The 26483-nt window shown below is 38.4% G+C and overlaps 1 protein-coding gene across 2 annotated transcripts in view; it reads right to left on the bottom strand.

The window, feature by feature from the left end:
* The window catches only part of LOC136845341 (uncharacterized), an 88273-nt gene that overhangs the window by 35568 nt on the left and 26222 nt on the right, over positions 1-26483 (bottom strand). Inside the window, exon 2 of one of the 2 annotated variants that reach the window (XM_067115573.1) lies at positions 12425-13021. In XM_067115573.1, coding sequence (XP_066971674.1) covers positions 12425-12530 — 106 coding nt within the window. In that variant the 5' untranslated portion in view covers positions 12531-13021. The remainder of the gene's footprint in view (positions 1-12424; positions 13022-26483) is intronic. The other variant, XM_067115574.1, reaches the window with a different exon arrangement.

Here is a 26483-nt window from a genome sequence, read left to right on the forward strand (position 1 = left end):
TGGTAACTTATAATAAGATGCATGATGAATGTCTCTTATTATATGTTTGTTTTAATCTGTTTTAAGATAGTTTACCTCTATAAGAAGATCGCCGGAAATGTTTATTAACCGAGTTTGATATATCGGTTTGTTTGGCGGTGTTTCTTAATCCAAGATTCCTGGTTCTGGTTCCTGAGCGCTCACTCCACAAACATAGTTGCGGGCACACTACACTAATTACATGAGGTGCAAAGCTTTATTCCTTTGTTGTTTCCAGTTTTAATTGTTTTTAGTTTAACTTTACTTTATAGAACTTCAAAATGTTAATTCTGATTGTTTTCAGCAACAATAACCCCGAAAATTGAAAGATGTTTCTAAGCTAGTATTACAAAATATTTCCACTTTACTTTTAACCCTCCCCTTTCATTTCTTTTTCTTTTCAACTGAGGCAGAGCCTTTGTGCTATTGCTTCGACATCCATCGCTTTCCAGGTTAACAACATTCTTAATTTTCAGGGCTAACTTTATATATTCCCCCAGTTTTCTGTTAGGGGATTTCAGGTTCTCTAAAGTGATATCGTGAGCTGTTTTTCGTGTGGTTTTACACCTGCATAAATGTTCGGTGCCGTCCTCCTCCACTCTGCAGGTGTCACAGACCTCGTCCTTATATTTACCTGGGAAGTTAGCCTTCAAGTTCAACACAGCCAGCCTGACTTTCATCATCATACACGCGTCCTTTGTTTGCATTTCCCTTAAGGACTTATTTTTCCGCGAAGTTTTCTACGAACCTCAGCTTCTTCATTTCTTTCATCTTTTACTTTCAAGGTCTCTTCGATATCTTGCTTAATTCCTATCTTTTTCTTTTTCGGTGCTTTTTTGGTATATTCTCTCATTCCATTTATCTCTATGTTATATTAGGTCATTGGTGAAAGTGTTTACCAAAGAGCCTTTAAAGGAGTGAAAATTCTCCCACCAATCTACCGTTGTGATAAAAAAAGCCTGTATAACAACCGAACTTTTTCTTGAATGTTTAGTATATATGGTTTCTAAGCTTTTTGTCCAGCACATTCCACAGGGGGCTCTTAATTGATCTTCTATTATTCCTTTAATTAATCTTTTATCCTCCGAGTTTATGGTGTGGAAAAGCATTATCTTTTTGTATTCTATTCTGTGGGCTACTGGCCATATGCCGGACTCCGCTATATTTCCCCAATACGGTGTGTCTGCCCTTTGGTTATTCGTACATTCCTCGGAGGATCCTGTATTCCGTGTTCTCTAGTCTAGTGCATTCGGCTCGTTTTCCGTGATGTTACTCCAAGTCTCTATGTTGGCAAATAATGTTGGTACCACTACTGTTTCATAGATCTTTTTCCTTACTTCTAGTGCCATATTTCCTACTCTCTTAACGTCCCCGCAATTTCTAATTTCTCTTTTCTGAGCTCGTCCCTGTGTCACCCGGTGAAATTCCTTAGTAGCACGAATTTCTAGGTATAGGTACTCTCTCTAACTTTTGTTTTCTCGTTTTGATACTTGCTTCCTTTGGGCCATTTAGTGTGTAACGTTCTCCCAACTATTTGTATTCTTTTACACTACTAATTGGGCCATTTTTAACCTCTGTTCTTATATGGACATCTGTGCTCCTAGCTTTTTTTTTTATTATCAGCACTGCTGACTTACTTGGCTTAGTATTAAATGTAAATTTCTCAAGCTGCTCCAGGCTGCGGCAGTTGTCAATTGCCATTTCTACTTTTTTTTTTCCTGCTAGTGGGGAACATTATGTCAACAAATATTAGGGACTCTATTTCTATATTTTTTATGAGTGATGCGTTCTTCCTGCTTATCTCATTCACTTTATCTGTCACTATGCTGCATAGCTTTGGGCCATATATTGTTCCTTTCCTCACATTTTCTGTTATTTCAATAGTATCTGTTTCTCCCTCAGGGCATCGTATAACTGCAATGCCGTTTTCATTCATCTTTCTTATCAAAAATGCGTCTTTCCATCCTATCATTTTCCCTATCCCCTTAATGCAGTCCTTAAGGTCTAGTTTATCAAAGCGTTTATATGCAATTCCAAACCATATGTACGTTGGGGTACCTAACAATGTGTTATAGTCAATCACTGCGTTTAGGGTTAGCAGGTGATCAACTGTGGATCTTCCTTCAATGCCACTCATTGGAACCGGCTTATCTTCTGATTTATCTTTTCCTTCGTTATATCCATCCGGACTTTCTCAAATACCTTGCTTATGTTGCTAGTAATGAATATCCCTCTCTTGTTTTCCAATTCTAGTTTGCTGCCTTTTTTATGCAGTGATAAAAAAATATATATACCTTAGTTTAACCAGACCACTGAGCTGATTAACAGCTCTCCTAGGGCTGGCATCGAGGGATTAGATTTATTTTACGTGGCTAAGAACCAATTGGTTACTTAGCAACAGAACCTACAGCTTATTGTGGAATCCGAACCACATTATAGCGAGAAATGAATTGCTATCACCAGAAATAAATTCCTCTAATTCTTCATTGGCCGGTCGGAGAATCGAACGCGGGGCCAGCAGAGTGCTAGCTGAGAACGGTACCCACCCGTCCATTGAGGAACTTATGCAGTGATAATATATCCATTTTTCCCCATTCGCTCCAATTAAGAGTGCTAGACTCTCAGTCAACTCAAGATCTCCACCGTCGTATTTTGAGTGATTTCTTTTTCAACTTTGTGCCGTGACGTTTTCATCTATAAGAAGATCGCCGGAAATGTTTATTAACCGAGTTTGATATATCGGTTTCTTTGGTAGCGTTGCTTAATCCAAGATCTCCACCGCCGTATTTTGAGTTACTCTTCTTCTTCAACTTTGTTCCGTGACGTAGATGCAAAATGCTTGCTTATCGTAACCTTATTTCCCTAAATTACTAATTGCATTTCTGTGTTTTAGGAGTTCCTTTAAACCACGAATTGCCACGTTAGCTCTCTGTTTGGTGGTTGTTCTCTCATACATTATCTTTCAAAATTATTTCCCATTTACTTTACAATGATAATACATTATCATAACTTTTGAATGTCCCAGTTGCGAAACTTTAAAATAGGCCAGGGTTTTTCTGATAGTTTGGATGTGATTTTTATGATTGATTAGAGCAAGTTCTGAAAGTAAAGATACTTGAGTAGTAAGAGATTTTAAATGTGATCTATGGTTTTTTCATATCATTTTTGATGTGATTTTAACCATTCCGGTTTTTATATCTGTTGGATCTGGTTGGTTTTGTAGAGGAGGAACAAAGGGGGCAACATATAAACAAGGTATGTAGTTAAGCAAATCATGTTTTGTTAGGATTTGTGGCAACCAAAGTCAGGTTAGGTTAAGAAATAATGGTTAGGATGTGTCCCTATATTCGTAAATTGATTTAGGTCACGTTTGGTGTGGTGGAGGGAGGGGGGGAGGCGAGTCCAAAGGGGAAAAGCACCCCTTCCGCAAGTCAGGTAGGACCCAACCCAAAAAAACACTGGTCTCCTACTGTGGTCCCCTATTATTGTTATGGCTTAGGGAGATTGCAGTGAGTTTACCCACTCGTTTTTATGGTGGAAATGATTGTCAAATCATCTTAACGACACCGAAAACTCTCAGGAAAACTATTTTACATTTTTACCCGTTTATATTTTAAAAGTAGGCATTACTGAATTTTTCATCTTAATGACATGAGTGTACCACCAAATCCATGTTCTTCTCCATTTTTCTTTGATTTTTTTAAAAGCCAACATCTACGTAACAAGTTCCATTCTGTTTTTTTTTTTTTTTTTTTTTTTAATTTCCCTCATGAACGGACATAGATTCCCGCCAGGTTTGCATGGCTGTCCCGGTGCTCCTCGTGTCTTGTGTGGGTGTGGGTGTGGGTGCCACAAAATCATTAGCTTGTTCACTTGTTGTGTTGTCACGACCTGTTGGCGTCTTTGGCCAACAGTCTTAGTGAAGTCCTTGCTTTTTTTTGCTTGGGTTTCAGAGGTTATTATTGCAGAGAAATCTTGTCAAAGGCACTGGTCTCTTCATTCATTCCTTTTTTCTGTGACTGAATAGCTTCTCTACAGCTGTCCATGAAGTTCACGCCCTTCAACTTTAGTAGAGACCTTTTGGGCATAGTCTTTTTCGTAAGTAATTTTTGATAAATGTTAATGCATTTTTGGTGGCAATTATTTCAAGGTGGCACTTCTCCGACATCTCCATTTTCTTGTATCTTGTCTTATCCTCAAGGGTAAGGTACTGAAGAGGAAATAGGGTACTGAAGAGGAAATAATAATAATAATAATTCTACAGTGAAACCATAGCATTATATAAAGACCTGCTATGCCATACATGGAATCAATTAAAGATTAAAAACAGGATTAAGGGGATTAATACAGAATTTTTAATGTTGAGATAAATTTGTGTAATGTGGTACAGAGCAAGGTACAGAGCCTCCTGGGCATGACTTGAACGGGATATCCTGTTGCTAGGTGAGGGAACGTTGTCGGTCGATTTTAACGACTTCAACAATCATCAGTTGCATATAATTATCCACTTGGTAAATGATAATCGCATCTCAAATGAGGTCATTAAGGTATTTGGCCCTTTGTTCCAATGGGCGTGAACTCACCTCCTTACAAATATTGCTTGAACAATGTATCCTAAATCGAGGGGCTTTTGAAAATTTACACTTAAAGCCATGCTGGTCCTCAGTGCCTTGTGCCACTTCGAGGTGGCGTTATTCCTTATCACAAGGTCGTCTATCAGGTTGGGGCAGATAGAAAAGACAGTGAGACTCTTGGATGTTACTCACTGGAGCCAAAGAAGCCAATCTTGTGATGCACCATGGCAGATTCCCCCAATCTATTTCTATCAATCACATTTCATTGTTGATTTTAATTTTTTATTTAATTTATATGTTTTTCATCTTTAAAATCTGCCAATTTGGTTTACACCGACCAGTACATAGTATCGTAGCTTCAATGTAGAATCAGTATGGACATGATGATGGCCATGACTTTAAGGCTGAAAAAGCTATCAGCAGAGGATAAGAAATGGAACAGCACAGCAATGAATCGCGTCTTTTACTTCAGAACTTTAGCCACGGGGATAGCAAAAGTTACAGAGAATTGGAGAAGTGTATCACCATCAATAAAAATTACCTACCAGAATGACTTTCTCCAAAAAGAATGTATAGATATTCTATAAAATCTTACAAAACACCTTCCTTCATTGGATGGGTGGGTAGAGCTCTCGGCTAGCACGCTGTTGGCCCAGCATTCGACTCTCCGACCGGCCAATGAATAATTAGAGGAATTTATTTCTGGGGACAGAAATTCATTTCTCGTCATAATGTGGTTCGGATTCCACAATAAGCTGTAGGTCCCGTTGCTAGGTAACCAGTAGGTTCTCAGCCACGTAAAATAAATCTAATCCTTCGGGCCAGCCCTAGGAGAGCTGTTAATCAGCTCAGTGGTCTGGTTAAACTAAGATATACTTCTTCTTCTTCTTTACCTTCCCTGGTATGCAAAGGAACGATAACTTCTCTTATTAATGCCTTCAAAATCATCCCCTTATCCAGAAAAACCATCCTTGTCAGCCTCCCTGTCACACCGGCCTCCCTTGTGATCATGTATTGTCGAACTGCAACGAAATGTGAACGGTCATGTTGTATCTTCCCTGTGCTTGTGTAACCACCCGGAATTTTGCCCAGGGAAAATGAAAACGTCCATGAGTGTGCTCACGCGCTCCCTCGGTACGAAGGTGAAACAGGACTGTTATTACGTGACTTTTTCCCTTAACAGATGGGAATTACCGAAAAATAGAGAAGTTTTACTATACCACCTGCTGCTCCTGCCATCGTTTTGAATAATAATAATAATAATAATAATAATAATAATACGCAGTGCACAAGGTCCCTAAATCAGTCAATAATAACAACTTGATTTTCAAGGAAAGATCTCGACATTTCCATAAACTTTTTTGCTAATGATAATGAAATACTTTGTATCATCTCCTAGCCATATATACAGTAAATACATAATGCAGGTACATTACAAGCACTACAAAATACATTGGGAAGTCGGGTAAAAATTTTAAAAGCTGCAATAATAATAATAATAATAATAATAATAATAATAATAATGATAATAATGAGGGTAGGATTTTGTTGTAATATATGTAGAGCCTCCATATTTTCGCCTTGTTGCATCCTGGCACGGTTCTCTCAACAATAATTCGCAAATGGTCACCATGTAGGAATACGAATTTAACGGTATTCGCAGTTTTTTTTTATAATTGACGTTATTCTTTTCAACTCCATTTAATTATCATATATTTAGTCTTTCATTGGTCATTATCTCTACCGCTCACGTGGGCCAGTTCAATATGTATACTGTATATGCCTATTTTCTTAATAATCATTTTTTCCATTTTCATTGATATTATTAACAGTAAAACATTGTAGTCAGCATGCCATTCCTGACGATTAGAAAATGAAGAGGAAAGTACAGAATGTCCACAGCTACAAAAAGAACGGTTACGTAATGCTCAAGTCAGAAAATATAGCGCAAGGGCTGGATGACATAACACTGGGTCAAGAGCAAAGACAGAATGTTACAAGTGAGACAGATTTGAACCCAGGCTGAGAAGAGTTTTTGGAAGTGTAAAGATAGTTTTCAGACTACAATATTTTGCTTTGAATTTGGCAATAGTTTCTTAAGGGCAAAACAAGCACTGAAGAATGAAATTGCATTCCGGTAGTTGGACAGCATGATAGAAGTCAAGGCCATTTACAACAGCAATAGTACCTATGACAATGAGACTTAATTCTATAACATGAAGAAATATAATTTGAACACAGACACTCCACAAATTGCACAGTTTTCAGACATTTTCCACAGATAAAAAAGGTTTGCAAATTGTTAAGCACGAACACTGAGACTGAGAGTGTTGTGAAGTATTCAGTTCCACCAAAGCACAACTTCAAAAGACGGGGATGGAGAAAAGGCGAGTTAGACTCGAGTGCGAAAGTGACGTCAAGAGACTTGAGGAATGACACCTCTGAGAGACGCAGTAGAGGGAGAATGGTTCAAAGACAGCCAGTTAGCGACAGAGAATTTTTGGAGTGTTTACAGCCGAGGGACGAAAGTGACATCAAAAGACTCTTGAAGAATGACAGCTACATGACAAACAAACAAATAAAGAGAATTTATGAAAGAGGTTGAGGAACGGAAGACGATGAAAGACCAGTGGTATAAATAATGGAAAGTTCATCTCTATTTACCCCCAAAGTCAGTCAAACCAGTCCAACCGTTTCTCTTCCACCCACATGAAGCTAAAGAGGCGGCTATCGATTTTCGCCCTTAAAGCAGGTGACCCTTACGGTGGCCAACCCCCTTTTAAAGGCCCTTCTCGCTTACGCCGGATGATTAATTTGTTTTCTTTAGACCTGTAATGGAGAGCCAAGTGTACTTAAGCATGGCCCACTTCATTTTCATTAATGAAAGGGAAGGGAAAATAACAAGGATGGAAAAATACACAGGAGAGGAAAGTCTCTCGCACCTAAAGAAAATTTCTTCGAATTCATACATCTTGTTTAGACTGCTTCTGTTTAGACTAAGACTCCATCGAGCATCACTACCCACGATGTGTGCGAGGGAAAAACGTTGCAATATATTTCTCAGTTCATTGAGATTTATCAAAGTTTGGGGTATTTTCCCACGAATTATGTTTCCACATTACTGTAACAAATAGAAAGAGCAAAATTATTTGCTGATAATTCATTGTTTTCAAGACAAAATACTTACTGAAAAATAAATTAGAACTTTAACGGATATAAGAAAGATTCAGCCTTATAGTAAATGATATAGGATTTGAATTTGACGACCAAAGCCATGGTCATACTAAGGCTTAGGACATTTCTGTATGCAACGAAATCTGGAAATAGAAATGGAGTGAAGGGTAATAGGAGTAACTTGATAAACAAATGCACTTTTACCCATTTTTCGAATATCCATTCATGTTGATGGTCTGGAATATAGGTCAGAGGAATCAATAATCCATGGAGTATTATATCTTAAATCAACATCATTTACAGAATTAAAGGAATTTCTTCATGTGTCAGAGCTGTAAACAAAATTTTTTTTTATGGAAGTCTATGTATATCATCATCACACCCTTAATTCTGTTGCAGAAAATTTTTCCTTTGCAAGGTTGGACATTTATTGAGCTCTCCCACTCTCCGGCTCATTCACTTTCAGCTCGAATTCTTAAGTGGTCCGATACCTCGCTTTTGTTGTGAGCTCTCTGCCACATCCCTGTCTTCTGCTTGTTTATCTGTTTGTTCTTCTCTCTTGTCGCATATCAGTCTTTGAGGTTTCAATCTGTGATTCAACCTCAGAACAGCTTCTCAATTACTTCCTTATTTTTGATGCAATATTAGCAGTGCACACCAGTCATGAATACCAGGATTTTGAAACTAAGGTTGCAGAAGCAACTGACTTTTCATTATTTTTCTGTGTTACTCTTACATAGCGATGTGGATGTTATTAATTTGTTCTCACCAGTAGTGTAGCACTCTCTGCATGATCTAGGCTGTTGCTACTGCTTGCTTCAACAATTAAGATATATATGTTAGCACTTCAAAGTTCTTGCATCATTGTGTTCCTTTCTTTTGCTCTGAGAAAGACTCCATTAACACCAGGTCTCATCCTCTTAGTTGATTCATAAGTGCTTCTTGACAGGTCATCTTTGTCCCTTTTCATCATCATTTTTTGCTGATTGAATTTTGAAAGGTCAGATTTTAAGGAGTAAACTGCACCACCACTGGCATTAGAACTGTGATGTTCTGTTCTTGAACCCAAGATATTTTCTTCATATTTTGCTTTATGTATATTCATTGTTCCAATACAGAGTAAGGTCCCTTTAGCTATACACAGTACAGGCACAGTTTAGGAGATGGGTAAAAGGATATGTAGAAATAAGAGAGAGAATGCTATCCATGCTACGGAAGCAACCACGTACCTCCTGGTAGGAGAGAGATTAGTTAGAGAGGTAGCGCAACCAAAGTAGCAGAAGTTAGGTAAGCAAAACTAAAGGAAAAGCAAATGGCATTTGATAAAGAGGCTAGTGATGGGCAGTGAAAAACAACAGATATCAAAGACCAGATCTCCCGTTTCACATTAGTTCAAAAGAATTTTCAAAGAATTGGGGAGGGAGGTAATCAACTACTCGCACTTCATGGCTTTAATATAACGTAGGCCTCTTGGTTCAGTATAAACGAAGCAAGGAGTCACCTGTGAAGTAGCAAGGCAGCTCTTGATGAAAGCAAAACTGTCCATTACATAAGACAAAGAAAAACTAGGCACAGCCGGATATAAAAGACAACAAAGGAAGGCCGAATTAGTGTATGTTGATAAAAGACTAGCGGTAAAAGTAACAGCATGAGAAATCCTCTTCGGGTCAGAGGCTGTGAAGAAGGAAAATAATGTATGATAAATACCTAACACATGCCAAATTTTAAGGCTGAAAGTCAGAAGTGGCACATCAGATAAGAAGATCCTAACACAAAGGACTAATGACTAACACAATGCTAGCATAGCTCTAGTGTAAGTTCAGGCGATTGATGCAATGTTAGTATTAAAAAATAGGAAAAGTATTGAGTTAACTTAAACATAAGATGTATATCCAGCTACATAATTATGAAGATGAGCCTGGCTTATGTTAGCACAGAATTAGTACCTTGTGGCAAGCTAGGCCTAATCTGTGGTCACTAAGGCGCAAGATGATCTAAAATCACCCTCGAAAAAGAATGATTAAAACGGAGGAGACGATTGATAACGTGGAGCGATTACGTGACTGAGGCATCATGATTGAGAGACTGAGTGCTTGATCATGTCTGTTTTGTGATAGTCACGAGGATAGATCAATCTCCTTTTTTCGGGATACTTTGGTGTCCCTCTTGAGAGCCCAAAGCTGACGGCTCACTCCATCTTTTGGTTCTAAAATACAAAATGTTCAATAGTTTTCTCTGCATACCTTCTCCCTGTAAGCTGGTTAAATTGAAACTACATTTTCCGCATTCATTGTATAACTTTACTAGTTCTCACATGAAAATTAAGGAATATCTTAATATAAAATTTACGTTTATGTGAGTAAGTTAATGAGAAAAATCACTGTATATGCTGTCCGGTAACATCAGGTTATGTAATTTACACTTGGAGCACGTTGCCTTAGTTGTACATAACAATAAATCGCAAAAAAAGGCAGATATACTTAATTTTATTCAACAGTCACTGGAGAATACGCAGAGCCTGCTATATACATGAAGAGAGCTTCCAGGGGAACACAGAAACTAACAGCTGACCTTTGAACTTCCACTTCCCCGCCAAGAGTTTGTTTTTTCGACTCACTGGGGATATGATCACGCATAGAAATATCCTATTACCTCCTCTCTCTCTCTCTCTCTCTCTCTCTCTCTCTCTCTCTCTCTCTCTCTCTCTCTCTCATAAGATTCTTTTTTTTTACTGGCGACGATGTATTGTAGTTCACTTTTTTAGCTCATGGATTTTTCAAGTCAATGACAGTTTTTTTTTTTAAGGAAAGACCGAACGTAAATAGTAGCGTATTGTTTTGTGCCTTTTGACACTGGGTTTGTTTTCAGAGCTAATGTATATATGTGTATATATGTATATATATATATATATATATATATATATATATATATATATATATATATATATATATATATATATATATATATATATATATATATATATATATATATATATATATATATATATATATATATATATATATATATATATATATATATATATATATATAGTGTGTGTGTGTGTGTGTGTGTGTGTGTATGCTGTATATTCAGGGAGAGAATCTTAAATTATGTAAGAGAACTGCCTTTCAACGTCTATCATTTAGACATGACCTTCATTGAGACATCTACACAAAGTTTCTGGAATTTACCGCTATACTGAGTGGAAATGATGGCGTGATATCTCGATGTTTCGTGCCTGGCATGTGTTTGATGTAAGATCTGTCCAATATAAGAGAAGACCAATGCAGTATTTTTATTATGGTATTCAAAAAGCGTGATTGATTTCCATCCCCTTGGAACCAGTTTCGCTATGATTCAAGGCTAAACTTCCAATGCCGACCTTAGCTCTAACCTGCATGTTTACAGCATCAGCCGTAGACATTACCGTGAAAGTCAGCTAAATGTTGGGAATAACATTCAGATCTACAAAACATGTGACAAAGGTAGTAATAAGTCCCTTAAGAGGAGTTGACAGAATGACCACAAATGTTTACTTTATAAATAACAATTGCAATGTACTTCTTGATCCTCACAAGTACTACTAACCAATTTGCTGAAGTCACCTAGATTTGAAAGTTTTCTTTACGACCGGAAAGTTCAATAGTGTTTACTTTGATCAAGATCAGTTTGAGTTACCAGTGTGAATGCAAAATATAGAATGAACTTAAAAATTGCAAGTAACACACATGCAAATATATAGGTGAATATAAGTAAAGCGCACAATTAAGCAGACGAGATTGGAAAAGGGATTTCGATAACACCAAAGATTTTTGTTGAAAGTTCAGCCGGACGGGAATAGACACATTCTAAGGGGTAGTAAAGCGGAAACTCATGACCTACTCTGCATAGGCTTCCAAGAACAGCATCGTTGATATAAGAAATGGTTTCAAGATGCTATTCTGCGTCAACATTCCTTTGCATTGCATAAACCAGCCTCTGTCTCACGCCTTGTCTTGGGTATCAGACAACCGAAAACGAAAAGAAGGAAAGACAATGAGGAGGATAATGGAACGAGCGAAGGCAATCCTCTCCAGATTTGACTGCCTTCTACTGTACACTGAATGGCTTCATTGAAGGCAGCCAAATCCTCTTTGTGAAAATGAAGGATGAGCTCTCAGTCCCAATGAGATTTTTGTGGAAAGAATGGACAAGTATGGAAGAAGAACGAACGAAGAAGGAAGACAACAGCCGTATTGCAATTATTCTTCTGGAGAATATGAATAGGTCTTGCTACTTCTTACCGGGCGCTACCTGTTTTTAAAATGTTAGTTTTCTTATGTAGTTCGTGAAACAAATCTCATAAGCATTTGAAAATAACTTGAAGGACAGCTTTTACACTTTGCCAATAACTTGAATCAAATCTGAAATATTTTTTTACTATAGTTTTACTTTAACAATGCTGTCTGTAAAAAATTGACACTTAAGAGAGGAATATATGAGCTTTTTGGGATTATTAAATAAAATTTACATATTCACGAAACCTGTGACATATGTTAATTAACATTTGGGCATTAATACCTACAAAATTAAATAAAATTTTAAATACTTAATTTAATAACTGTTGAAAAGGTAAAAATGTAGACATGAGGAAATGAAAGAAAACACCAGACACTTACCTTGTTTTTGTGTATGTACATCAATTGGATTCGGGCAGTAGTTGTTTGGTGCAGACGACAAAGGGTTGTGCTCCCCACAGGCGACGGGGGGCTCTACAGCACACATTCTGGCCTCTGCCCCTTCAATGTCGAAAGTCCTCAGTCTGATTTGGTGGCCATAACAATTCGTGACACCACTTGGTGACTGAAAACAACACAGGGGGTAAAGTTTTATTGGTCACCAGTGACATCACTGTTCTTTGCTATCCGGTGAATGAATCACTCTTATGTTTATATAGCATAACATTGTGTTCAGTTCACAAGTACCCTGGAGGAAGAAAAATATAAATTGACGTTTAAAAAGCTGCTGTTTTCAGGAAGTGATACATTGTAATGTGTTATTTCAATGGCAAGAGAGCGAGTCAGAAAAAGTAGCCCATCTCATAGAATTGTCTCTGTATGCGGTGTAAGGCCTCAAATTGCTAAGAACTCGTGGGCCAATGCTTTCTTTTCATCCTCATTGACGACCGTGGTTACTGTGACGCCATTGTAGAGACTGAAATCAGTCTCATGTGATGAACAGGCTGGGAGAAAGATCAGCGTAGGTGTTCACATCACCTGAAAGAGAAACAGGAAGAGTTACTTTTGGACATTATTATTATTATTATTATTATTATTATTATTATTATTATTATTATTATTATTATTATTATTATTATTAATGAGGGTGTACTAACTGTTTTCTTTAAAGTATTATATACGTCTACTTGTGCTATATTTTTTCACGTGATGGTTAAATTATTTTTAGTCTTTATCAGTGAATTCATTGCCGATCGTTATTATTTGTCCCATTATTTTAATATTAATTACGGTATCTAATTACCTTCGATAATGTTCTGCCTTTCAATTGCTTTAAGTCCAGCTGTTTTTCCCCCCCTTCCCGTGACGCAATGACGGCATTTTGTTGTCACACGGAAAACACATTTTGTCTCGGGACTGATTTCTTTTGGATCTTTTCTACCAAGATTCTTAGGTGTCACAAAGTTCGGTTATAAAATTTTGGGCGCATTTCATTTGGACGAAAAAATATTATCATTTGGGCGGCTGCTTTGTTTTCATCTGGGCACCAAATTATATTCCATTCCGACACTCATTATTTCATTTGGGCGCCAGTCATGTCCTGATCCAGACGTAGACCTCTAGTGGCTTTAAGTCTTTTTTTTCGGTTTGAAATTATTACTTATATAATTGTATAAATGAAATTATGTTCTTCATCATAGGACACATGAAATCTCAAGTTATATTGCACCAATTAGAATTAAGAATTAATCATACTGCAGTAAAACTTTTAATACCATATTCATTCATTTAAAATGTGTTAATATATTTACAAAACATAAGAACAAATTATAATCATATTTATTCATTTAAAAAATGTTAATATATTTATAAACATATGAACAAAATATAATATATTACATGTCTGTTACAGCTGCAAATTTGCAGCCTACGGTGCAATGAATTGAGAACGAGATATCTTTTTAGTGTGATACTTGTTGACGTTCTCCATTAAGTACGTATTCTTTTCTTTATCTTTTTTCGCATTGAGGCTGTTTCATTAAGCCTCTGATCTTAATGGATGTGAAACTTTGTATCTTCTTTATCACATCGACGAATACAAAAATTGAGGGATGCGGTGAGTAAAATTGGGGGTGGAAATGCGAGTTAAGAAATAATTCAGCTCCGTTATTCGTTGTTCTTCTCTCGTAGGATGGTGTGGTAGCCCAACCAGCGATGGTAGGAACTTAGCCTCTTCAGAAACATGCATAGTTGTCTACTTTATAATCGGTAAACTGGATGCAGCGACTGTCGTCGGGAACATCACACATCACATCCTCAACGAAGCAGTCTGCTACCTCGTTTGGCTGCAAAAAAGGAAGACCAAAAAATTTTGACAGCCATTTTCCAATATTGTATCATATTCTTTATTTTTGTATTCTGCAGTTAGTCTGTGTTTCTGAATATGCCGCCACCATGCCTGTCCCAAGGGAAATTGGCAACATTTTACTTCGATTTCAGGGAATACACTTCTTATGACATTTATCATTGCCTGTTCGAAATCCAAATGTAGGATTGAAAGTCAAACTTCTCTCGTCACACATTTCTACAATCTTGTGCCATAATTCTCCATAACACTCCTCTGTTTTATGTGGCAGCAGTACATATATAAGTGGGACGTAGTTCCTATTCTCATATCCATGAATTGTGTCTTCTTTCAATGCATCTTTTCCCACTTCTATGTGGGATCGATGTTTCTGGCAGCTTTCCTCCACCTGGCTCTGCCAAACACGTCGTCCTCTGACAATTGTTTGTCTCTCAGATCTTCTTTAACTACATCCACCCACTTTCGCTTTGGTCTTCCTCTTGCTCTCCCACCAGGCACCTCCATCTGCATCACTCTCCTCCGCACATATGTCTCATCCCTTCTCATCACATGGCCATGCCACTGCAGTCTTCTTTCCTGGGCCTTCTTTGATAGTTCTACGACTTTAGTAGTTCCTCGTATTCTTCCATTTTTTTATCCTGCCCATTTTTGTTACTCCACACATCCACCTGAGCATTTTCATCTCTACCGCATCCAATTTCTTCTCTTGCACTCTCTTTACCGGCCATGTTTCTGCTCCATACATCAAAGTTGGTCTCACTACTGTCTTATACACTCTTCCTTTAACCTTTATATTGATTCTGCGGTCGCACGAGGCACCTGACATCTTTCTCCAATTTTTCCATCCAGCCCGCACTCTGTGTATTTCTACATCCAACTTTCCATCATCAGCTGCTGTTGAACCAATATACTTAAATTTTTCTACTCGGTTCAACCTTGTCCCTTCTATACTAATCTCGGAGTCTTGATCTTCATTAAAACTTAGGTATTTAGTCTTCTCCCCTACTGATTTTTAAACCTTCCTCCATTGCCCTAGTTTTGACTCCACTACCCCTCTGTTGGTGCTGCATAACACGATGTCATCAGTAAACAATATGTGCCAGGGGGATTGATCTCTTATTCCTTGAGATAGCACATCCTTTATCAGGTCAAAAAGATTTGGACTTAAAGCAGATCCCTGATGTAACCAACTCTTACTGGTATCCATTCAGTTAACCCAACACTGCTTCTAACCTGTGTTTTTGCTCCCTTACATATCTTGGACCAACCTCACATACTTCTCCGGTGTTCCCTTTACTTACATGCACCTCCAAACTCTTGGTGTGGTACTCTATCGTATGCCTTTTCCAGATCTATGAATACTGTGTGCAGTCCTTTTTGCTTTTCCCGGTGTTTTTCCATCATCTGTCGGAGGGCAAACACTGCATCTCTCGTTCCTCTTCCTGGTATAAAACCAAACTGTTCTTCACTTACAGATGTCTCTTCTCTAATTCTTTGATCCATTATTCTGTCCCAAATTTTCATGGTGTGAGACATTAACTTTATTCCTCTGTAGTTTTACACAATCCTGTATGTCACCCTTCTTTTTACAGATAGGCACAATGGAGCTTTCTCTCCATTCTTTTGGTATCTTCTCCTGACTGTATATTTTCTTTGTTAGGTCCCACAGCATGTCTATTCCTTCTTCTCCCAGGCTCTTCCACACCTCTGCAGGAATTCTATACGGTCCTATTCCTTACCATTTTTCATCTTCTTTAGTGCCTTCTTTACTTCCTTCCTGCTAATAGCATGTGTCATCCATGAATTGTGTATGGTTGATAAAAGAATTTCGGACAGCATTTAAAAGTTCCGTCGATAAAAAATATCTGTCACTTCGTTATATAGGCATTTTAGGTTAATATTCGTGGTAAAAATAACAATTCCCGTTTCTTCATCTTTTGACAAGTAGAAAATTTTCCTTCTTATTCGTTGTTACCTTTATATTCTGAAAGATGTGCACGAACTTCAAGTCGAGTCTTTGGCAGGACTAGGAATTTCTTCCTACGCTCCCTAAACATCGAAAGGGTAACGTTTCTCAGGTCTTTTAGTTCAAGTTCGCTATCATTGCAATTACCGAGTTCTTTTCTTTTAATTTTTGAAGGCCTAGCCGTTATGTCAGAATCTGCGCTTCTCTTAACCTGCACTCGAGGTTGCTGAACTTCCAGTTTCTTAGAATCACTGGCATGATTGTGCTCCGTCATAGCTTTTATAAACGTTTTCCACTTTCGTCAGTCCTAATTCTGGCTTTACATCTGGTTTTGTTGTTTTGCACCGCCACGAAACATCATTCTTCAATATGGTGTCTATACGAAAAGAAAAGCCAGAGAATATCAAACACCTTTGTCGTCGGTTTGTTTCTGAGATATTTCCTTCCATGGCCGAGTAATGAATGAGTAATGACTCTCGGTGTGAATCTGTACTTTTCGCGCCATTGACTTGAGACCTGATAACTACTGTCAGTTATTAACCAGCTAACTACTGAGTTATCAGCCAACCGATAACGGAATTATCACCACGTGAAAACATGTCCTAAAATACTTCTGCCTCTTTTTTCCTTACTTTGATTCACCCAAATGATTGATGCCAATTTGCAGGATTTTGATATTTTTTCGCCCAAACGATATAATGAATAGCCGCCCAAATGATATATTAATTAATTCCCCAATTCACCCATATGAAATGCGCCCCAAATTTTGCATCCTAATTTGCCGTTGTTAGTTTAAGTTAGCATTGTTCCAGCACGGGCTCTTGCTCAGACGAGCAGCCTGTAAGTTGCATCCTACATGCAGATGTTATTTCAACTGACATTTCCTCCTCTGGTTTATTCCATTGCAACTTGCGCTTCTCTCGTTCACATGCCGGCCTCCGCTCCAATTAGTTCCTGGACATGATACCTCTCGTCTTCATTGCCAGTGTTCATACATTTAACCGCAGTTCTGTTCGGCAGCCTTAAGACGGTGTCACAGACATCAATTTTCTTTTCTTTTCGTCATAATGCAGCAGTCTTCCGCCACGGTAACTATAGTAACGGTAAAATTGAAGTAGCGCATGCGCGTTACTTTCTGATACGATCCATTTTAAGAGCAAGACCGATTGCTGGCACAAGGCCAGCTTGATCCAGCAGCAGCGCCAAGCACCAGCATAAGAATATTACGGGGCGACAGGGAGCCGCTGCAGAAGTTTGCCCCCCACCCACCGCTGTTCCTTCTCTGCCTTGTCACCAGTACGAACATATTCAAGTTGACTTGGCAAAACGAAAGTATAATTAGCATGTTCTGGCGAAGCTTCATTGTGCGACTTGCGTCGATAAACCGGGTTTTCTCGGTGATTTTTCGGGGAAACAATGGAAGGCAGTTTTAACATTAGACTAGGTCTAAGACACATGAGTAAAGGTCAGAGGTCAAGTAATAAATATATTCAGTGGTTTTATATATAAATAAATAAATTATACATATATATACTGTACATATATAATATATATATATATATTATAAATATTATTTATATATGTATGTATGTATGTATGTGTGTATGAGGGTGTGTGTGTGTGTGTGTGTATGTTCCAGCATAACTCTGAAACGCTTTGAGCAATTTCAACCAAACTTGGTATACATATGACTTTGCTCTCTAGAAAATAATACTGTGGGGTAAGACACCACTAGCAACAAAGGGCACCAAAGGCCACCAAAGGGGCTGGGGGTGGGAAGGGCTTCCCTGAAATGGGGCCGGTTCTGCCCGTAGACTTAGTAATTAAATAAACTCTACGAATTTATCATATCTCATTTCGGTATACATATGACTCACTATCTGGAAAAGAATACTGTTGGCGGGGTAAGACACCACTGGCACCAAAGGGTTAGGGGTGCGAAAGGGATGACGTAAAAATAACCGAAAACAACAGATATTAGGGTTTAATCCATAGTTTTTGAGCTCACTGAGATGAATAGTGACACTCCTGGTGCCCTTCAAGTCCAAGTTCAGCCCTGATAGGAAGGGGGTTGGGGCGGCCGCATGTGAGAAGGGGTGAAATATAAAATGTAAAAAATGTTGGGCAATATGATTAAAGCAACTATCTTAATAGGAAGGGAGAGAGTGAGAGGGAGAGGAGAGGAAGTGAGAGAGAGTAGAGGGTGATGTTAGGGAGGAAAAAGAGGGGAAGAGAGAGAGAGAGAGAGAGAGAGAGAGATAGAATTTATTGGTTGTCATTCAGAGTTTTCCTGGACAGTGCCTGGTTGGTCAGCTAATATATATATATATATATATATATATATATATATATATATATATATATATATATATATATATATATATATATATATATATATATATATATAATCACAATGTGCATTTTCTCCGAACACCAAAAAGGTATTTAGATTTCCAGTTCTAAATAAATTTTTTTGGTAGCTGTGATCGCAACCACCACAATCGTTTATCTGCCAGGTACATAAATCACTAGTTAGGTCAATGCGTCAGTGGAGACTCCATAAGTTTTTAACAGAACTAGTCAACCCACCCGTCCTCGCCCATGACTCGAACCTGGGTTGCCTCGCTCGGTATGCGGCGATCCTACTGGTCACACCACAAGGTTCACGCGCACATACGCCGCGCAGAGGGCAGCGCCGTCAGTGTACCTCATGCGGTGCGCTGTGGGCATTACTTCAGGTTCTCTGTAGGGTCTCTTCGGCCGCTAGCTGCAACCCCTTTCATTCCTTTTACTGTGCCTCCTTTCAAATGCGCTTTGTCTTTCTTTCCAGCCTCTCTTAACGATTGATTCATAGTGCAACTGCGAACTTTTCCTCCTGTTACGCCTCCTGTTACACCTTTTTACTGTCAATTTCCGTTTCAGCTCTGCTTGACCTCAGAGGCCCCAGTGCTTGACCTTTGACCGCAATTCTATATTTTATTCTATTCTATGCGCACATACATACATGTTTACAGTATGTAGCAAGTACGAGTTGTCATTCAAAGGAAGAGGCTGTAACCTACTCACTCTGAGCCCCCACATCCATGGCGAGGTGCCAGGAGATGGAAAAAAAGCAGTCCCATAACATCATCCTTAAGTCGCCTTTATCTTAAGTCACTGGAGAGTAGATAAGTGCCTTACGTAAAAACACAACTTGGATATCTCTACGAGGCAACTTCTTGTTCCGCAGATGCGATGGAACCTTTGGTGTTGAGATGATTTTTATATTCCTTCCTAAGGAAACGTCACCTTTAATGGACGATACTTTTTCCTTTATGCAATAATGCTTTTAGTTCCTGGAGTATTCCCTTCTCCGGACACCAGAACAAAGACAAGTGGCTGACGGAGAAAGGACAAAGCCCTGCTCTTGGTGCCATATCGGCCTTGACTCAATAGTTTCCAGTGGGAAGTGACCTGGGCCTTCCTACATGAAAGTCAGTTTTACTACAGTGGAAATTTCTTTTATCACTCCTCTTGGAAGGGTTGAGCGAACAACCGTCGTCGTTATTTGAATTAATATTCTCCTAACGTCCTTGGAGAATTTATCACACCCAAAATCCGAAGCCATCTGTCTGCTATAATTCCTCCACCGTGCCGGTAACTCAGAACCTTAGGCCTATACAGTCATCTCACAGCGATGAGTTGAGAATCGACGAGTCATTTTCAATCAAGTGATATTTAAGTCTGAGAACCTACGTCTGAATTTCCATTTTTAGACAAGCTCAAAGTCACTTCAGGGTAATTAGGATCACGAATTTAATCACTATGCAATCAGCTTCGTCATTTCCCTTATGCGCAATTGACAGAGGAGATTAAGAGCCCTGCTGCAGGTATTATCGATTAACAACGAACTTGAGAACCGTTGAATGTCCGGCGGACTTTCGTCCTCAAGCCTCTGAAATTACTGACATACATCTCGGTTTAACCACTCGAGCACTTAAAGGGACCTGACCCAGACACTAGCGTACGACAGCAGATACTGTCTCTTTCTCCCCCCCCCCCACCCCTCTCTCTCCTTCTATCTATCTGGGCCTTCACAGGAATTGTTAAACCTTAAACTATTTCACCTACTCATCTCTCGCCTTTTGACGCTAGTGGGGGAGACCTACGTGCAAGGCGCTGTTCCACTTTAAGGTTGCTTGGATGTGTGAGATGGGAAGCATTTGCTTATTCTCTTTTGTCTATCGATCTTTTAATTTTATCTTTTATTCATATCTTATTGCGCTTCGTTCTTTTCCAAAATAATACAGATTTTGATATTCAGATATCTGGAGAGAGAGAGAGAGAGAGAGAGAGAGAGAGAGAGAGAGAGAGAGAGAGAGAGAGAGAGAGAGAGAAAAAATTTCTATGTATTCTTCCCAGTGGATTGATTGTTGACGGAGAACGAGACAGTTTTCAATGTCCCTTTCGGCAAAGGGACAGAGGTTCTTGTTAGAGGTTTCAGACGAGAGAATTCAATTATCCATTGATAATATTTTTCCTCTTGTTCAAACCTCCAGATAAAGTGACCGAAATTTTTGCCGATCTGATAAAGATGAATCGAGTGAAGCATCGGGTTTCCAACAACTTCATATCTTTCAAGGCTGTGTTCGTTCTTAAAATCAAAATACGAAATTAAATGCAATATCGAATTTCTCATATTTCTTTAGCATACCCTAGGCATGGTCTGCAGTCAGCTTCAATTTATTACTAGTACTATAATAATGTTAGGCCTTTTAAATATAGGAGGCCATGTAAAAATTGTAGAATTGGTTGACCTTTTAAATATAGAAGGCTACGTAACAATGGGAGAAGTGTTAGGCCTTTTAATATAGCAGCTCACGTAACAATGGTAGGAGTGGCAGGCCTTTTAAATACAGCAGCTCACGTAAACATGTAGGAGTGTTAGTCCTTTTAAATATAGAAGGCCACGTAAAATTGGTAGGAATGGTAAGCCTTTTTAATATAGAAGGCCACTTAAAATGGTAGGATTAGTAGACCTTTTAAGTATAGAAGGCCACGGGAAAATGGTAGGATTGGTAGATCTTTTAAGTATAGAAGGCCATGTAAAAATGGTAAGATTGGTAGACCTTTTAAATATAGAAGGTTACGGGAAAATGGTAGGAGTGGTAGGCCTTTTAAATGCAGAAGGCCAAGTAAAAATGGCAGGCCTTTTAAATATAGAAGGCCATGTAAAACTGGTAGGATTGGTAGACCTTTTAAATATGGAAGGCCATGTAAAAATGGTAGGAATTGTAGGCCTTTTTAATATAGAAAGCCACGTAAAAATGGTAGGTGTGGTAGGCCTTTTAAATGTAGAGGGCTAAGAAAAAATGGGAAGAATGTTAGGCTTTTCAAATATAGAAGGCCACGTAAAAATTATAGGAGTTGTAGGCCTTTTAAATATAGAAGACCAAGTAAAAATGGTAGGCCTCATAAAGGAAAAAGGTTAAAATTCCCGAGTACTCGTGCCGTAGGAAGCATTGTCTGCAATGTGTCTTGTGCGGTGCCCTAAATTCAGTATCAAGAACAAGAAGGTGAAGTTTTCACCTTAGGCAATATTAAAGTCTGCATTGCGGGTTCGTCCCCAACTGCATAGCTCTTGGCTTTTAGATTCCCTTCCCCCTCCACGCCCATTTCGCTTGGTCTCCCTCTCCAACTTCTTTTAACTTTACCGTTTCATTTTTTCATCCCTCACTTTAGAACAAATTTTTTGGGCGAGCCCTGTGGGTATAGAAATATGACTCGGCGGTCTGAATTGGTGGGTTGGTTGGTTTAGATAAAATTGGCCTTGTGCCAGCATGGGTCCTTGCACAAATGCGACCGTAGAGTGTAAGGTGTTGATAAGAATAAGAGGACTTGTGTAGTCTTGCTGAGCGACACTTGATTATACTTCATAAGGGCATAAAACTTTCAGGCTTTTCAGTACAACGACTGTCGTAAACGACCTTACCCACGTCAGGATTTAATAAATATTGCTTCCAGTAGGATAGCAGAGAGTTCGATGAATATTATTTCCTATATTGCAGGGAGTTTGACATGACTAATCCTTTTATCACGTTTAAAATGTGTTTTGAACGCAGTCGTGTATCATGGTATTTGATAAAATGATTTCAGTTGTTCGTAACAGAATCATACCCAGTAATCGAAAGCAGCATTCTTCCGACTTGACTTGTCTGAAAATACAAAGTTTGCAATATTAGTTTTGGAAATTCAGCAGCTTGAATGATAATCCCTTGTAATGGACACAGCAACAGACAACAATAATAAGTGTTAGTTTTTGAAATTCAGTTGGGCCAAAGACTTACTCCACTACACCGATTGAAACGTTTCCCTTCTAATTTTACAGTCCCAAGTATTTATTAACTGAAATCATGACTGTAACAATATACGCTTTTTGAAGCCACTTGTACATCCATTCATCTGTCAGTCCAGATTAGTAAGCCAGGTAAAACTAACCGATGAACGTAGTAGCGAGATCAGTGGCTTTCTCAATCCTTGGCCTTATGCTCTTGTAACAAATAGGGAATGGAATAAAAGTTGCATAATGCTTTTGATGTTTTGTCCTTACAGATCATATATTTTTACTCGTTCTCACTGGATGCGAAGTAATTTGAATTTCTAGCTCACATCGTTGTTTACAAATCGCTGGACCAAGCACTATCCTAGTTCGAGTTGTTCTGCAAAATTCTAATGTAAAAATCGCATTCCTAGTCGCATGATTAAGCCTCTCCATTTTGCCCTGATTCTTCCCTTTGAAAGCCAATGCTTTATCGACAAGTGTATGGACTGGGTAAAAGTATAGATTCTCACCATTATCACCAGATGTTATGGAAACTTAGAAACTAACCATTCAGTCATCTAGCCTTACGAACGCTCACTACAATTTCCGGTCTTCATTTAGTAAGTTCCGTTCAACATCATGCAATTAAAAGATTCCTAGACAGAGAACAATGATTCCAAAACCAAAGCAATTCATGCCTTAAAAAAAAATATAAAAATAAAAAAAACGTACCAGGCGGAAAAGCTGTACGTAAAAGTTGGCAGGAGACACATTTACTCAGTCCTTCCTTAATCAGCCTTGCCAAGAGCGCGGTGACGGCAGGTCTAATACCTACAACATTGAGAAATGACTGAGTTCTTAACAATCTTATCAGGAAATGAATATCGCGTATTGAATTAGGTTTATATAAACTAGAAGAGAGGGATAAGGAATGGAAGTTCGAACTCAGTTTGGTGTTACTAGAAAAGGACAGCGATTTTCTGAAATTCTGCTCAGCATCCCAAGGGTAGGAAACTGGAAAAATGGAAGCTGTAAAAAATACTTAAAAAGATAAACGACGTCGACGAAGGCGAAGAAGAAAATACAACATAACATCTAAGCGCGATTTGTTTTAGATATGAAAGGGCAGATAAGCAGCAGTGTTTTGGCCTATTAAACTCTGGGAAATTTTTATTATTTACCAGATTTCGAAAAGTACATCTTAAATCGATTCCCAGATCTAACACAGTTCTCTTTAAGAAGCATAACTCCTCAATTTTGTCTTCGTACATTACGCCATAAAGGCCACCTGGTACTTTGCTAGGATTATGAATTATTCGTTGAATGCTAAAAAGAATATTTAGTTTTATAAAATGAGGAAGCAACCATTGCAGTGCATATGTTAGTATGATAAATAATGAAATGAGCACAACTGCGATTAAGAAAGAAAAAGTAATACTTTCTTTCGAGGGCCAAAGTCAAACTATTTTATTGACAAAAAATATGTCAAAACAATATTGGAAAAGAGGAAAATAGTTCTTAGCTGGCATTAATTGATAGAAAAGTACAAACTTCATTGAGGAGCGTCCAGTGAATAATGAATATATCTGATCCAGGTCTAAAGACCCATCTGAACAATCAGTGTTCTCAGTTAAGGAGTTTCAGGGGCACCACGGCAAGCAAGCAGTTTTCTTGTTTTGGATTGCGTGAAAATAAAGTAACATGCTGTGAATATAGCAACTTAAACGTGTTAATTTGGTGGCAGTTCATATTCTCCCTCACCAGACCATTTATTTTTTATATTTTGTGTTTTGCATCTGAGCTCAAAACATAAGCAGATGACTAGTCTCCAGAGTGTGTTGCACCTGTTTTGTTTTCATAGTTGTCTTTGTACATTGTTAATAACTAGACATTATTCTTGATGAAACTCATAGTCTTATAATCATTAGATTGCAACTTTGTAAGTAGCGAATAAAACACTAAGAGCCTCGAGCTGAAAGTATGCACAGTTTTTCGGCTGAATATGCAAAGAGTAAAGTTTCGACGGAGAAATGATTTTAGAGGAAAAATGTACACTAGCACCACTATGGCTAGAATGAGTCTCTCCCTCCTTGCACCACCTTCACCTTCCTTACAAAATCTCAGCCCTCTCCGACCCCCTGACTCAGGGGACTCCGGTTCCTGGCATTTATTAGAATTTACAAGCACCACCTTCCCTTCAGCCAACGCCTCGTGGATCCCAGTTGTCACAAGACCATGGCTTGGAGAACAGGGGAGTAGTATAAGGACATCAAGTATAGATGCAAACCGAGATAGCCTGCACTGACAACTTTCTTAAATATTGGACGTTGTCATCAAGATATTAGGTGCAACATCAAAGGAAAGTAAAGGATGTCTGTAAGGAAACAGTCAGGGGCTGTTATGAAATTCCAGATCATTAAAACAATTGATTTATCTGTTAAATTTTCTTTTCATAAAAATGTCATTCGGGAGGAGTTGAGTCTGCATCAGAATCCATGCATCGGTAATTTGCCCAAGTATTCATGACTGTAAGAAATCAGACGCTCAGAATTGAGACTTGCTAATGAATATAAAAAAAAAAGCATTATCCCAAATCTTTCTGTATGCCATGCACCTCACGAATCATGCGGCTGAATTTACCGGCAAAGGAAAAGAAGTGGTTTTTCTTATGCTGTTGCTAAATAAAGTTGTTGGTAACCACAAAGCAGAAATAATATGGGTAATTCGAATTCTTAGTGTTACGTGAAATGTGGCATGAGACAAGTATTGTATGCCCTTTATTTTTTTAAACTTATTTCCGGTTCTTATATGCTAAATCGGAGTGTATGGGTGGATAAAATTTCAAAAGTAGAGCTTCTTTCCGTATGCTGAAGTTCTCAATGTCCTGGGTCAAACAGGTTCCAAAATGCTTAAGAATCATCAGTTTCGTATACCACTTTCATCAAAATCCTTGGTCAAAAGCTTCAATTCCCCTAGTATTTCGAGAGGAGCACGTCACGATTAATATCCAGAGGAGTTCAAACTTGAAAGCCAATTGGTTACGGTGACTTAATTATCTATGAATAATAAAAAAGGTCAGCTGGAGGTCGTCAGTTTGACCAAGTATCGAGGGATGCAGATCAATAGTCATCTCATGGACGACACTGCATTGTTACATCTCTTTAACAGGTAGAGGCATGGCTCTTTGGCACTCCCACGCGAACAATAAAAAATGGCGAATTCGTTTAAAACAGTCTTATCTTATCATTGATCAGAACAGACTGCACTTTTTTGCTGTTATTTACTGCAAGTACAAAGGGAAAATGGCAGGATTTATAGCACTTTCTCGCATATCTTTGAAATGCCAGTTATCCCAAATTCCTCCGTTCCTTCCCGGGATTCGAACCCGATTCATTATTGTAATTCTATAGTATTCTCTGCTCCCGCAATTTTTTTTAGTTCATTCAGTATTTCTTAATCAGCCACAATGTTTTAAGTAAGTTTTTTGTTTTAATTCGCATCTGGCATTTAGTGTTGTATAAAAAAATAATTCTCCTTGCTTAGAATTATATCACATAACTTTTAATTACAGCTGGTCCTAGAAACTTAAATGTTTGTTCGAATGCGTTCATATCAGTATTTCAAACGCCCTGTGAAAATGACCAGCCCGCCATATAGGGTTCATCAGCAGTCTAATGGTTCGACGTCAGGATGAATTGACTTCTGGCAGAGGGACCGTACAAAGACGTGAGAGGGTCCATCTCTATGGAACTGCAGTTGAATTATTCAATGCATACTGAATTGGCGGGACACGTTCGCCCTCGATGGAGTCTGGACCACCGATTGCAGCTCACAAAGCGTCCCAGATTCCCCTATTACGGCGCTCAGC

The sequence above is a fragment of the Macrobrachium rosenbergii genome, chromosome 13 (assembly GCF_040412425.1).
Source record: "Macrobrachium rosenbergii isolate ZJJX-2024 chromosome 13, ASM4041242v1, whole genome shotgun sequence".
In the NCBI taxonomy this organism is placed as follows: Eukaryota; Metazoa; Arthropoda; class Malacostraca; order Decapoda; family Palaemonidae; genus Macrobrachium; species Macrobrachium rosenbergii.